Source organism: Lacerta agilis, chromosome 14 (assembly GCF_009819535.1).
Source record: "Lacerta agilis isolate rLacAgi1 chromosome 14, rLacAgi1.pri, whole genome shotgun sequence".
NCBI lineage: Eukaryota > Metazoa > Chordata > Lepidosauria > Squamata > Lacertidae > Lacerta > Lacerta agilis.
The window spans coordinates 43,877,790-43,891,122 of NC_046325.1; the positions used below are offsets into that span (position 1 = coordinate 43,877,790).

General features: G+C 42.4%; 1 protein-coding gene across 1 annotated transcript in view; it reads left to right on the forward strand.

Annotated features, from left to right (window-relative positions):
* Positions 1-13,333, forward strand: part of LOC117057984 (centromere protein C-like) — a 28,004-nt gene that overhangs the window by 1,857 nt on the left and 12,814 nt on the right. The window contains exons 3-11 of the mRNA XM_033168822.1: positions 296-363; positions 1,605-1,699; positions 3,752-3,854; positions 6,135-6,264; positions 6,580-6,768; positions 8,274-9,446; positions 10,712-10,782; positions 11,971-12,036; positions 12,985-13,089. Coding sequence (XP_033024713.1) covers positions 296-363; positions 1,605-1,699; positions 3,752-3,854; positions 6,135-6,264; positions 6,580-6,768; positions 8,274-9,446; positions 10,712-10,782; positions 11,971-12,036; positions 12,985-13,089 — 2,000 coding nt within the window. The remainder of the gene's footprint in view (positions 1-295; positions 364-1,604; positions 1,700-3,751; positions 3,855-6,134; positions 6,265-6,579; positions 6,769-8,273; positions 9,447-10,711; positions 10,783-11,970; positions 12,037-12,984; positions 13,090-13,333) is intronic.

Here is a 13,333-nt window from a genome sequence, read left to right on the forward strand (position 1 = left end):
TGTGTCTCATATTTCAGTATTTCATATCAGCTAGGATCAAAAGAACTGTGCTACTAATTCCATATACCTAAGCAATTTGATGATTCAGCTTGTGTTTCTTGAACATAACCCCACTCCTAATGAAGAGCAAACCACTTTTCAAATAGAGTTCAATCATTGCATATCCCATCATGAAATCAAATCACTGTTGTTTGCTTTGTATAATGCAGCATTATCAATATGCTGAGAAGGCAATATTTGCAGGTTGCAATAATTTTTGAAGTCACTCATATCATTTGTCTTTTCCCCCTGCCAGTCAAAATAAAGTTCCTGATGCACAGCAAGGAGAAAATGTATTGAAATATATACAAGACTGCTTTAAATGTAAGTTATCTATTTTGTGAATCATTTACAATGCAGTATGCAATACAGTATGTGAACTCTTCTGAAAAAAAAAATAGTGTGACCATGATTCCACAAATTGTGGATGGTGTTGGTAGTGAACCATTATTTTCTTGTCAGCTATAAAGTCCAATCCCACTGCAGTACAGCTTGCCACAGTTTCTGAACCTATCAGATTCTGTAGTCATAACCACAGGCCAAATCCATAAATTCTTCACATCTTGTTTGTACCAGAACGTATACATGCACTGTGTTTTTAAAGCTGTTTTTAAAGGGCTGTTTTAAAGGGCTACTTTAAATTCCTGTCCATGTGCCACAAAAGTGAAAAAGAAATCCACATTTCCAATAATAAGATTTATGGTGCCTTAAAGATTGCAGTATGTAGGCAATTTATTTTTTAACTTGGTTCGTTAAAAAATAAATAAATCGTACATGCTAAATTCAATACAGGTAGTGAACGTTTTGAGTGGGGTTTGTGTTTCTGAACCCCACATGTGTCGGCAGAGTGCATGTAAGACCACTACGCCCCTGTTACACCCCTTTTCTGGCCACTTCAAGCGTCAGCATGATGCATGGATCAATTGGGTGCGCCTGAAATGGCTGTTGCCTGTATAACCAAAGGCAAAAGAGGAGTGGTGTAGGAAGATATGAATTGGGAGCGTCTCTGAGCTTTCTAGATCAGTTTCTCTCTGATACCTGTTAAGGTTCCACCATTATTGTTCAGAATGTCACAGTATCCATTATTGTTCAGATGTCACAGTAAGCTATGGTTTAGAGAAACATGAATAAGTGTGCTCTCCTGGACTTATATGCTTCCTTCCCCCTCTTTCAGCACAGCCAGAAAAATAAATTTGGAAGCTCCTGCTTTTAATTACCCATGATTTATCATGTCATCAACTAATTCATGGTCTGTAAAACGCTGCTCTCTGCTGCTGTGCTAAGAGCCCAGTCCTAAGGAGAATGAGATGTACCCAAACCCATTAAATCAGGGGACTTGCTGAGCTCTGTGTAGAATTGTCCTCCAAGCTTCATGACACACAGTCATATTCCTCTTGAGGAATCTTACTCGTTATATTTTCCACTGCTGGCAGGTTTGCAGACACAATTTTGAATCCCTTAAAATGGCATTTTAGCTTAGGATATTTGTGTCCTTTCTAGCTAAAAGAACCAACGAGCGTGTATTACTAGATTTTTCTACTTAACCGTTGCCCCCCTCTCTTTAGCTTGTGCAGAGGAAAATACAGTATGCTCCCCAGCCATATCATGTTGCTCATCCCCTTGCTTAGACTTCAGTCAAACTCCATCTCATATGAGAAAGGTAAGCTGTTTCTCTTTTTAATATTTTTTTGTGATTGTCCATGTATCCATGCATGTTATGTCATTTAACATATCCAGTCGCGTTTGGTCAGCTGAAGTTGATTACAGTCGTACCTCATGTTGCGTTCGCTGCAGGTTGCGAATGGCGCGGGTTACGAATGTGGCAAACCCGGAAGTGCTTACTTCTGGGTTTCGGCGCGTGCGCAGAAGCGGTCTACATGGTCTGCGCATGCACAGAAGTGTTCTGTGCAGGTCGCGCATGCACAGAAACGCAATATCACCACTTGGGTTGCAGACTTTTCAGGGTGCGAACGGCACCCCAGAACAGATCATGTCCGCAACCCGAGGTAGCACTGTATATTGGAAAAAGTGACACTTCTGTTATGCTGCTGGTTTAAAATATTCTTTTTCTTTGTAAACCCGTGTTACTCGGACATGGACATGGTTTTATTGGTGGTTTATTTGATAACATTTCCCCCTTCAGCCCATATGAGCTAATCTGAGGGGAAAGTGATCTGCAGACCAGAGCCACTGCTGCCTTGAAAAGAAAACCCCAGCTGCTGTTCTGCTCTGTTGGATTTGTAACATCTTTAATGGGTGCTAATAAATTGAAGCTGAATTCGGACAAGACAGGGGAACTGTGGGTGAACTGTTGATCTAGTGCTGGTATCATGATATTGGTTTCACAATTTTTGACCTGGCAATAGATTGCGACTTATGATACGTGTGTGTGCTGTGCCTGACACACAAAAAAAGATAAGGAATGTGGCAATAGGTGACTCTTTCGGAGTTCCACAACTCAGAAGGTGCTCTTGCTAGTTGTGATCCACGAGAGCAGAGCTGGAGATAATGTGTGTGATCTCTACTACATTCCTAAGTCAAGAGTGTAACTTACCACGTGTGTTAGCCTTATGAAAAATTGGGACAGCTCCATGATTATTGCAGGAGCCATGAGCTCATTGAGCTGTCCACAACAGTGTAGGCTCAGCATGGATGTTCACACTGTGTGTGTTTTCTCCTGTATTAAGATTGATATTGTATAAGATAGCCAGCATGATTTAGGCAGCCCAAATCTCAGAAACAATGTTTTATTTGTGAAGCTTGTTTTTTATTGTGTTTGTTAACAGTGATATAAAAAACACTGCTCCTTTTCCCTTACGGGGTACCCAAGAGCCCATATAGAGTCCTTTTGTAGGTTCTCTAACGGTAGGAGAATATAACAGAGACCAACCAGAGAATATTGAGAAGCAAAGCAGCTAGTAAGCCTGATCTTTATTAACTGTTGCAACAGGGTGCTCCCCCACAAGCAGGAGAGAGGAGGAGGAATCCCGAGCCATGAGTGCCTGCCTTTATATAGATGTTTTAAATTGTCCACCCTGGAGTCCAAGACCACCCCCAGAAACATCATACATACATCACAGAAAAGGTGGTCTACAACAGAAATCAGAGGGCATTGTTTTTACCCTGTCTGCCAGGTTACCTGTTAATGCTCACTTGACTGGATTACTTGGGGAGCCTAGCCATCCTTTTGTAATGATAATACTTAATTCCTGAGCCAGGTCACAGGCTCACCCTATTCCCACCTTAGGTAAAGGTAAAGGGACTCCTAACCATTAGGTCCAGTCATGGACGATTCTGGGGTTGCGGTGCTCATCTCGCTTTACTGGGAGCCGGTGTACAGCTTCCGGGTCATGTGGCCAGCATGACTAAGCCGCTTCCAATTGGCAAGCCCTAGGCTCTGTAGTTTAACCCACAGTGCCACCCACGCCCCTATTCACACCTTAAATGTGCCTTTAAGGCAGGATTTGTGGGGACAGAGACAATGGGGAGGTTTCTGCATTTCCTTTGATCTTGTAGAGAAATATTTGAGGGGACTGAAGGAGTCAAAATGGCTTTAGAACTTTTCCTGTGGGTTTTAGACATGTGGTTTATATATTTATATATGTGTTTGCTTGGTACATTTATGAACATTTATTATATATACGTATATAAGTCCTAAAAATTCTTATAACAACAGTGTATTTTTCTATTATGTTTCCCTTTTGATTGTCAGGAAGAACAGATAGAGCCAGAACCAAATAAGATTAACTATGTGCAGAATGTATTTAATACAAACATCTCCTTACCATCATCAGAAGAAAATGACAGGATTTCAGGTGGGCAGCATTATTTTTCAACTGGTAGTAATTTGGATGAGGATATTAAAATGTCGGTCTTTTGTATGTTAATGCTACCAAAACTTTCTGAAGTATAAAAAAATTGAAATTAAACATAGATCATTTCCAGATAATTTGAAAAGTGAACGTAGCAGTTCCAATCTCTGCTATGTTTCCATTCCCCATGTAAGAAGTGAGGGAAGGGGAAGAGTGGTGAGTTTTATTATAAAAAAATGTAGGGATTTCAGTCCAAAATTTCTGGGGGCAAGGAGGTGGGGAGGGAGCTAAAGAACAGAACTAAATGGAAATGGAGCACATAGAAACCACATGAAATTTTGCTTTTCAAAATGGCATGGGGGCGGCAGGTGGGGGACGGATTGACCAGAATAACCCACTTGAATACAAATGTGCAGGTCTGAAGTTCAAGTTCACACTAAATACCTTATTTTGTACTTGTGTGGAATTTTGGAAGTTATTTAGCTGTTCATTATAGAGCTTACATAGGGGCCATGTGTGAACTGAGTTACTCCATAACTACAAAATAGCCTTTGTTTGGGGTTTCACCTGAAGTCTGAGCATCTATATCAGAAGGTCCATCCTTTCCTGTATAAACCTGGAATTTGTCTGAGGTGATGATCAGGGGGCCTGCCACATTTGGAGGTTAGGTGGGTGGCTGTAAGAAACAGGGCTTCTTCACTGCTGCTTCCTTTTCAGTTTCTATTGATGTTGGCCTATCTGTTTCTAGCCTGAGATTTATTTTGATATTTTTATCTTTGCATTATCTTAAAATGAAATATAACATGCCCTCAAGCCCTGTTGATAGAAAATCTTTATTGAAATATTCCAAACTTAAGTGGGAAACAAAGCAAAATGCATTGGTACCTTGGTTCTCGAACGGCTTATTTGTCAAACAAATTAGCTCCTGAACGCCACAAATCTGGAAGTAAGTGTTGTGGTTTGCAAACGTTTTTCGACGCAGCTTCCGCTTCGGTGCAGGAAGCTCCTGCAGCCAATCGGAAGCCGCGCCTTGGTTTGCGAATGGTTTCGGGAGTTGAACGGACTCACAGAAGGGATTAAGTTTGAGAACCAAGGTACCACTGTAGCTACTTAGAATCATAGAATAGAATCATAGAATCATAGAGTTGGAAGAGACCACAAGGGCCATCCAGTCCAAACCCCTGCCAAGCAGGAAACACCATAAAAGCATTCCTGACAGATGGCTGTCAAGCCTCTGCTTAAAGACCTCCAAAGAAGGAGACTCTACCACACTCCTTGGCAGCAAATTCCACTGTCGAACAGCTCTCACTGTCAGGAAGTTCTTCCTAATGTTTAGGTGGAATCTTCTTTCTTGTACAGTGGTGCCTCGCTAGACGAAAATAATTTGTTCTGCGAGTATTTTCGTCTAGCGATTTTTTCGTCTAGCCAAGCACCAATGCAAATCGCGGTTTTCGCTAGACAAAAAAAAAAATTCGTCTTGCGAGGCAGCCCCATAAACTTTTTCGTCTTGCGGGGCAGCCTTCCGCTAGACGAATGCCTTCGTCTAGCGAGTTTTTCATCTAGCGAGGCATTCGTCTAGCGGGGCACCACTGTAGTTTGAATCCGTTGCTCCGTGTCCACTTCTCTGGAGCTTCTGATTACTTGAGGCATATTTTCCTGGAAAGGGAAAAAATGTAACCCGTTCTCAAATGTGGCCAGCTAGGTACAGCCCCTTTCACCCCAGTGTAACTTCACTTGATCTAAACAGTAACCCCCTAGTTGCCCCCCCCAATTGCCTATTTGGCTATTCAAAGTTCCCGCCAGCTCTGGTATCCTCCTTCCTCTTTGTCAAAGTGCAGAGACTGTATACCACCCACCACTCAAAAGATGACAGAGCTCATCTGTCAACAGCATCACCTTGTCACTTCAGGGCATGCAGAAGCCTCAGTGATGTTTTGAAATGAGATGAGCCTGTCCTTCTGAAGCACACCCCCTCAAAAGGCGGTGGGAAGGTGTGAATAACCGAAGGTGGTATACTTTCGGTTAAGTGAGACAATTTTAATCATCGTTGCAGCTTTAGCTTTTAAATATGCTTCAATATACAGGTACACTGTTCTCTTGGAGGAGAGCAGGAGAATACAAATCCATTTTTTAAAAAATGTAGTCACAATGAACATCCTTTAAAAATCAATAATGAAAAATGTCTGGGCAGGCAATGTTTAGCTGATGATAGTGTGGAATGAGAATAAAATAGTAACAATTATCACCATTCTGTTTATTTGGTTTGTTCCACCATTAAAACAGATGTGGCAACATTAAAAGGTGCTGAAACACCAAGCAGTGAGCATGTGGATTCTACAGATGAGGATGTCCCGGTGATGTTCGGATTACCTGCTTTCCTGAATGAGGACCAAGAGAAATCTGATCGGGAAATGTAAGTTCTCATGAAAGTGAAATACTGTGCAGCTATATTTATGTTCCCACTTAACGTCACACTGATGAGTAAACAAATGTCCAAATTCTATAGTATAATTGAAGGCATACATGTTTGGACTGGCTTGGAAGAAGGACTTGGTTTGTAATGGTGCATTGGGTTTCAGAAGTTGTTTCAGAGTTCCAGAGTATTGAGGTAAACCTGGAAAACCTAAATATCATTGTGGCTTAATTCACACCCCCGCCCCCCCCCCCCAAATTTGGTTGCATGTTTACTTTTATTTATTGGATTTATATCCTACCTTTCCTCCCAAAGGAGCCCAGGGTGGCATGAAAAGGCACCTGATAAAGATTTACAGAGCAGAACAGACGCTAGAGAATCTGAGGAGCATCATGCAAGGAAAGAAACAAAGGGACTTTCAGCACGTTTTGCTATCTCTTCCTGTCAAAAGAAAATACCAGAATCTGTAGCATCATTAGATGCCATGACAAGATCTAAAGAACGGTGAGATAAGTTTTGTACTGGAAGCATAATATCACTGTATTTTAGTTTTGTGTAAGGTGTTTGAGCAGTTGTAATTTGAAACATAGCCTCCGAATTATGTTGGCATCCATCTGTCTCGAGAAGCAATGGAGTGTGCCTCTGGGGGTGAAGTTAAGTCACTGAGTTAACAGGAGTGAAGTGATGTCCCTGGGCACAAGCCTGGACATGGTGTATGCTGCCCAAACAACAAGACACACACCCCCAGCCTCGTTAATGTGATCCAAAGGAAAGCAGAGCAAGACATTTGGCGCTAGATTGGCTGCAGGAGTTGCTGGAAGGAGGCGTACAAAGTGCCACCCGTCCATCTTAGGGACTCCACTCTGGAGTTGGGTAGGGTTTACTCCTTAGCCTTTTCTTCTCTCAAGGATATGCCACAAGGCAGCAGAAGTTTAATATCAGAGTTTTCCTTCTCCTAAGTGGGCTACCTTCCCACATGGACAATTCCCACCTGCCCCTTACCTCCCTCTAAAGCACGTGCAGAAACTGCTTTCTTGGCCGTTGGTCTAACTGTTGGTCTCGTCCGCTCGATCCACTGGAGTGTGTCTTCGCACGCCACTGAATTACTGCTGTGGCATTTAAAGTAGTTGGGCAAGTCTGTAGAAGGAGGTTTGGGCAATTGCTAGGAGAGGTGTGACTCTTGGATCTGTTCCAGTCCTAGGCCCACCACTTTAGTTCACCACCAAGGGGGGTGTGGGGTCAGAAATTGTTATAAGAATTTTAAGGTCATATATAAAACAATTAAATGTTCATAACTGTATATATGTAAACCACATGTCTGAAACCCCACAGATTAGGTCCTGAACAAATTGACCTCAGATATTTCTCTGCAAGGTCAAACCTCCCCATTGTCTCTTTCCTCACAAATCCTGTCCTCGCAAATCCTTACGTCTAACGCAGCTCTAAGAAGGAGCCGACTCTAGGAAGTCAAGAGATGATACTCTGTGCTGGCACAAGATCCTACTACGCAGCTGCACAGAGCTCAAAGACCAACACTTTCTGATAAAGAACATATGTTTTTCTTTCCTTAACTTAAGGAATCTCATTATGTTAAACGTTTCCAAATTGCCTGAGGGATTGTATTTTTCTGATCAATAGTGGGATAAGTCATTTGGTAGGTATTCTTTAACAATGGAAACTGCTGAGTTTTCCTGTTACTATCAGGCCCTCAATGTTGTTTTTAATATCAATTATTGTGTGTGTGTGTGTGTGTGTGTGTGTGTGTGCAGAAACTTTTTAAAACTTGAAGCAGATCAGAAGCCAGGGTTCCTGACTTTGTGACCTAAAACTTTTGAAGTTTACTTAGAATAATACAATATGAAATCTTTACTGATTTGGAAAATATCTGGGTGTATTCTCAAAACAGAAGCGTGTCTGAGAATAACATTTGGGGGTAGCTGGGGTTGTTTTGCTTTCTTTCTTGCTGTTGGTTATTTGTAAGCAATCAAGCACCTACCTTTCCTTCCTAGAAATACAGCCAGTATAGAGCCAGAAGACGAGTGTGAGTTTGTGATAGAGGAATCATTTGGATTCAGTTCTACACCTTGGAATTCAACACCCCAAAGGAACAAAAAGCAACAGAAAGTCAACTTAATAGCTGCATCATCTGAAGGGGGGAGAAAAGCTAAGCAGCAGAGTGTAAGAAGACAAAATAAAAGGACATCAGAGAAACTTGTTACACCAGCGCCAATAAAGCAAAGCAAACAGAAGTTAATTAACGCTGCTGAAACAACTGTTAACGGAATGCAGAATGTTTCAGGGACTAATGAAAGAATCACTGTGGAAGGCGGCCGCTCGCAGCTAACTGTAAATACCATCCAGAAGTCATCCCAGCCTCAGCGATCTATGAAGCAGAGCTGCTCAAAAGTTAAGCCTTTGGTGGTATCACATGATGAAGGTTGCCAGGATTCTGTAAGTCCTGTAGAGGTACACTCGGCACGGATTCCTTCTTCAGGCCACAGTGTTTTGGAAGCGCCATCGTCTGCGACAAGTACAGGTGAGCAATTACCTTGCAGTAAAAAACCCGTGAGACAAATACATTCAAAAAGGAAATCATCGATAGAAATTCACGAAGTTTACAGGCAAGAATGCACACCTGCAGCTGTGTCCCCACAGCGTCATCAAAAGTCCATAGACGCCGAGGAACCGGCTCCTGTTCAGAGGAAAAAATCATCAAAGCGCAAGCAGTCCATTACACCTGCAGCCCAAAGGTCGTCACGCAGCAGATCGGCTAAGAGGCGAAAGCCTGAAAAAACGCCGCCTCGAAAAGATTTGGAAACCGCAATGAGTATTGTTAAAAGACCTAGAAGGAAAAACAAGGTGCTGGTTTCGAGCTCCGAAAGCGTGCATGGAGGAGGAGAACAGTGTGGTGAAGAGGGTGAAGCCACTGGAGGTAGTAAGAGGGTGCCGGTTTCAGAGCAGATCTCAGGAAACGAGAGTGGTGAAGTGGGTGGAAGCCCCTGTGATGAACCAGTAAGCAAACCGAGGAAGACGTTGCCTCGGGAAGTAAGACTGACTCCCTTAGCAAGTGCTGGAGAAAGTGGAATTTCCTTCTACCAAGAGGATTGTTCTGAACAGCATGTGGCAGAAAAAATATTAAATACTTCTATGGAACGAAAAGAAAGCAATACGCGTTCCTTGCAGTAAGTGCTTTCATCCATTTACGTTGTTGCATCTTAATTTGACTACAGGGGGTGTATAAATATTAAATCAATACAATGGGCCCTTCACTTAGGCGCAATTTACTAATCAATCGTGACCTTAAGCGCATGGCCCAAAAAGGAATAAAATTAATAAATTGGGTGGGGGGGTGGCACCCGCCACAGAAAGTGCTTTTAAGTCCTTTGCCTCACTTACTGGGTTGCTCGCAGAGCCCTCGTGCCTCCTTCCTAGAGGCCAAGAAAAAATGTGTTACTTTTCTTACCTGGTTTTGGGAAGGTGGTGCAAGGGCTCTGGGAGTGTCCCAGGGCCCTCATGCGATCTTCCCAGAATCTGGTAAGCGAGGTGGAGGGCAAAGCCAGCTTCAGACAAGTGAGGGTGGTCATGTAGGTTGGTGTTTTTTTTGGCCGGGGGGGGCGCTGTTTCCTGGCTTCAATTTTGCCGTTGCTCATTGTTATTGTTGTTGTTCAGTCGTTCAGTCGTGTCCGACTCTTCGTGACCCCATGGAGCAGAGCACGCCAGGCACCCCTATCCTCCACTGCCTCCTGCAGTTTGGCCAAACTCATGCCAGTCGCTTCAAGAACACTGTCCAACCATCTCATCTTCTGTCGTACGCTTCTCCTTGTGCTCATGGAGCCCACTATATGTGGGTTCAATTTTGCCTTTGCTCATAGAGCCCACTATATGTACTTGCTGCAGTTGGTGGCATGTAGTACATGGGTTGTGTTTCTTTCTTTGCTCCTAACCTAGAATTTTATAACCAAATCCAAATCAGAGTTTCAGTCCTGCAGTTCACCCTTGATTTCCTAGGCCAGTGGTGGTCGAAACCTTTTTCAAAGAGGGCCAGATTTGATGAAGTGAAGGGCCGTGAGGGCCGGGGTTTTACTCCAGGAAATAAACTGCCACAGGGGCCGGATTAAACTGATCGGCGGGCCGGATTACGCCCCCAAAATGGACTTTGGACATGACTGTCTTAGGCCATCTTCAAGGTTATTAAAAGCAATAGAATTGAACCCAGGGGAAAGTTAAATACAAGAAACCCTTGAGTCCACTCTAATAGCTCTTGATAAGTTAACCATTTCTCGTTGCCTGTCGCCTTTTTTCTATGAAACGCTTCTTGTTTCTACATACAGTTTCTTCTAGTTATGGTACTTTTAATTTGCATGGATGGAAGAAAACGTTTTGTAAAAAAGAATTGTTTTGATTTTTTTGCTCTCTAAGGATTTTACCATTGTTCTTTTCTCTTAAGTGGCCCTGTTTCTAAAAATAAAACTTCTTCAAAACATCAGATTGCTGTTAACAGGGAGGATTCAACATCAGGTATGGCTTATTGATTGGTCTGGTATGCTCTTTGAGTTCCTTTTGCTGTATATCTGTGTACATAATTGTAAACAGACACATACATGTATGTATTCTATGCCAGTAAATGGCACTTGCGTCCTTCAAGCAATAACTGCTTGTTCTTTGATGAAGCAGTCACAGGCCTAATCCTGAAGAGGCAATTGAACTACCACAGCCCCAGAGCTGTCAACCTTCCTTTTTTTTTTGCATTGGGAAACGGCCACAGCTGTCAACTTTCCCTTTTTTGCGATGGGAAATGGCGCTGGAATAAGGGAATTTCATGCAAAAAAAAGGGAAAGTTGACTGCTATGCGAGCCCTAACATTGTGTTTCATTTACAGGTAGGTAGCCATGTTGGTCTGCCATAGTCAAAACTAAATAAAAAATAAAAAAAATTCCTTCCAGTAGCACCTTAGAGACCAACTAAGTTTGTTCTTGGTATGAGCTTTCGTGTGCATGCACACTTCTTCAGATACCCTTTTGGGGAGGTTGTGGAAGAACTTTTAACCATGACACCCTCTTTAAAACGATCTATTTTCCAGTAATCTGGACCTCTTGGACTAAACATGTGCCAAATATCAAGGCTGTAACACACTGAAAAGTACTCACATCATTTTGGTGCCCTTATGAATGAGTCGTTCATTGAAACCCAAGGCATCATGTAGAGCAAGTGGGGGCTGATCAGGTCCTCTTCAAATGTTATACAAAAATTCCTGTTATTACTGTCTGGGACCAATGGGAGCCATAACTCAAGGACACACGGAGAACACCACATTGACTACCCCCATGTAGAAAAATATGTAAGTCAGTGGTGACAAACTGTCAACATGTGGTTAGCACACTGGTTAAAGATGGACCAGAAGATCAGGTTGATCCACAGTTGGTTGGAAAATGAGTCAAACTGTGCTCACCAGTGTTTCCTACAGGGCGCTGTTCTGAGCCTGGTACTCTTTAATATCTTCATCAGTAATAAAAGGGCAGAAATTCTACTCCGTTGGATGGCTCAAAGCTGGGAGGTAAAACGGACTGATTTTACTGTGTTCTGTTGTGGTTTTGATTACGATTTTATTGTTCTATGGTTCATTCAGTTAATTTGTGTTAGCCTTCCGCTGATTGGAGAGAAGGTGGGATATAAAAAATACGAATTAATTTGTATTTTACTATTTAGATGAATCTGAAGACTTGGAAGAGGAGCAATGTGTAACTTACTCAAGTGCACTGAAGCGCAAAATGAGTAAGATTTCTTTCTTTTTTTAAATGGAGACTGCATCAAATAAACTGTGATCTCTCTCTCTGCAATATAGCATGTTAAGAAGGCCTGTTGCCAGTCTTTGAACTGGGGATATATATATAGAGAGAGAGATCATGCATGCATTTATTCTGAATTGGTGCCAGTGATGGCTTCTGTGGCAGTTCACTTAGTCAAACAGCATGAGGACACTGTCCTAGTGTCCTATTTCTCACACGGAGGGCTGGGACCCACCAGTGGGCCTTAGACTGCTTTCAGGTTAGCCTCAGTACCACAGCTGGCCTCATGCTTCCTCGCTTTCCTTGGTTGAGCCAACGTCAGTACCAGCAGCTCTTTGCATGCTGACTAAAGGTGTTCAGGAGCCAGAAATTGGTGGGAGGTGTCATTTCTCTGCAGCCAAAGGGCCAGGGAAGATGTTTCCACCTGCCACCTTCTTGTAGCTGGCTCTGCTCTTTTAAAGTTAGGCCCACTTAATCACCGTTAAGGAATACATGAGAGGACAGTGCCAATACTGATTGAACTCCTTAAAAATTGGTTAATACAATATGGGGTGGGAGGAACTCTCCCCACGGTTGTGTAGCGGCTGTAGTTTTGGACCTTTGTGTGTGCAGATATAGTTTAAACTGCTTGTTCATAAAGTTTGCTAGCTGACCTTGACTCTCACAGCCTCTCTATCCTATTGCAATGTTTAAAGTGGGACTGGAGGGAGATATACTGATCCTAATTCCATGGGTGGGGGGGGGGAGCGAGGAATAAAAATGAATAATGATTTTCTAAAACTGCATTAAACTGCATCTTTTATTTTAAGTTGCAGGATTATAAAGTGTGTGGCAGGTCCAAACATGATCTTCATCCTTGTATGTGTGTTCTTGTTCCGCTTCTGGGTTTTTACCCAACCTAAATCTGCTTTTCATTACCTGTGTTGTTTGTTAGTACTGCCTTCCAACACGCCCAGTGTTCGCCGGACCAAAAGAATGCGTATTAAACCATTGGAGTACTGGCGAGGAGAACGGGTGAAATACAAGATGACACCTTCAGGTGTGAGGTTCTATACAAAGCTCATATATGTTATCTGGTTATGGCAAATGCAGGGCAGCCCTATGTTGTTGTTGGGGGAATGCTTTAAAAGTAAAAGCCAGCTTGGTGTAAAAAAATAAATATTTATTTTGCCATGCATGGCATTGTAATTTCTTCTTTCTATCTCATTTCTTTTTTTTCCTTTTAATTTAAAAACAATTTTATTGAGATATCCTTAAAAATATAATCCAATAGTCATACAGTA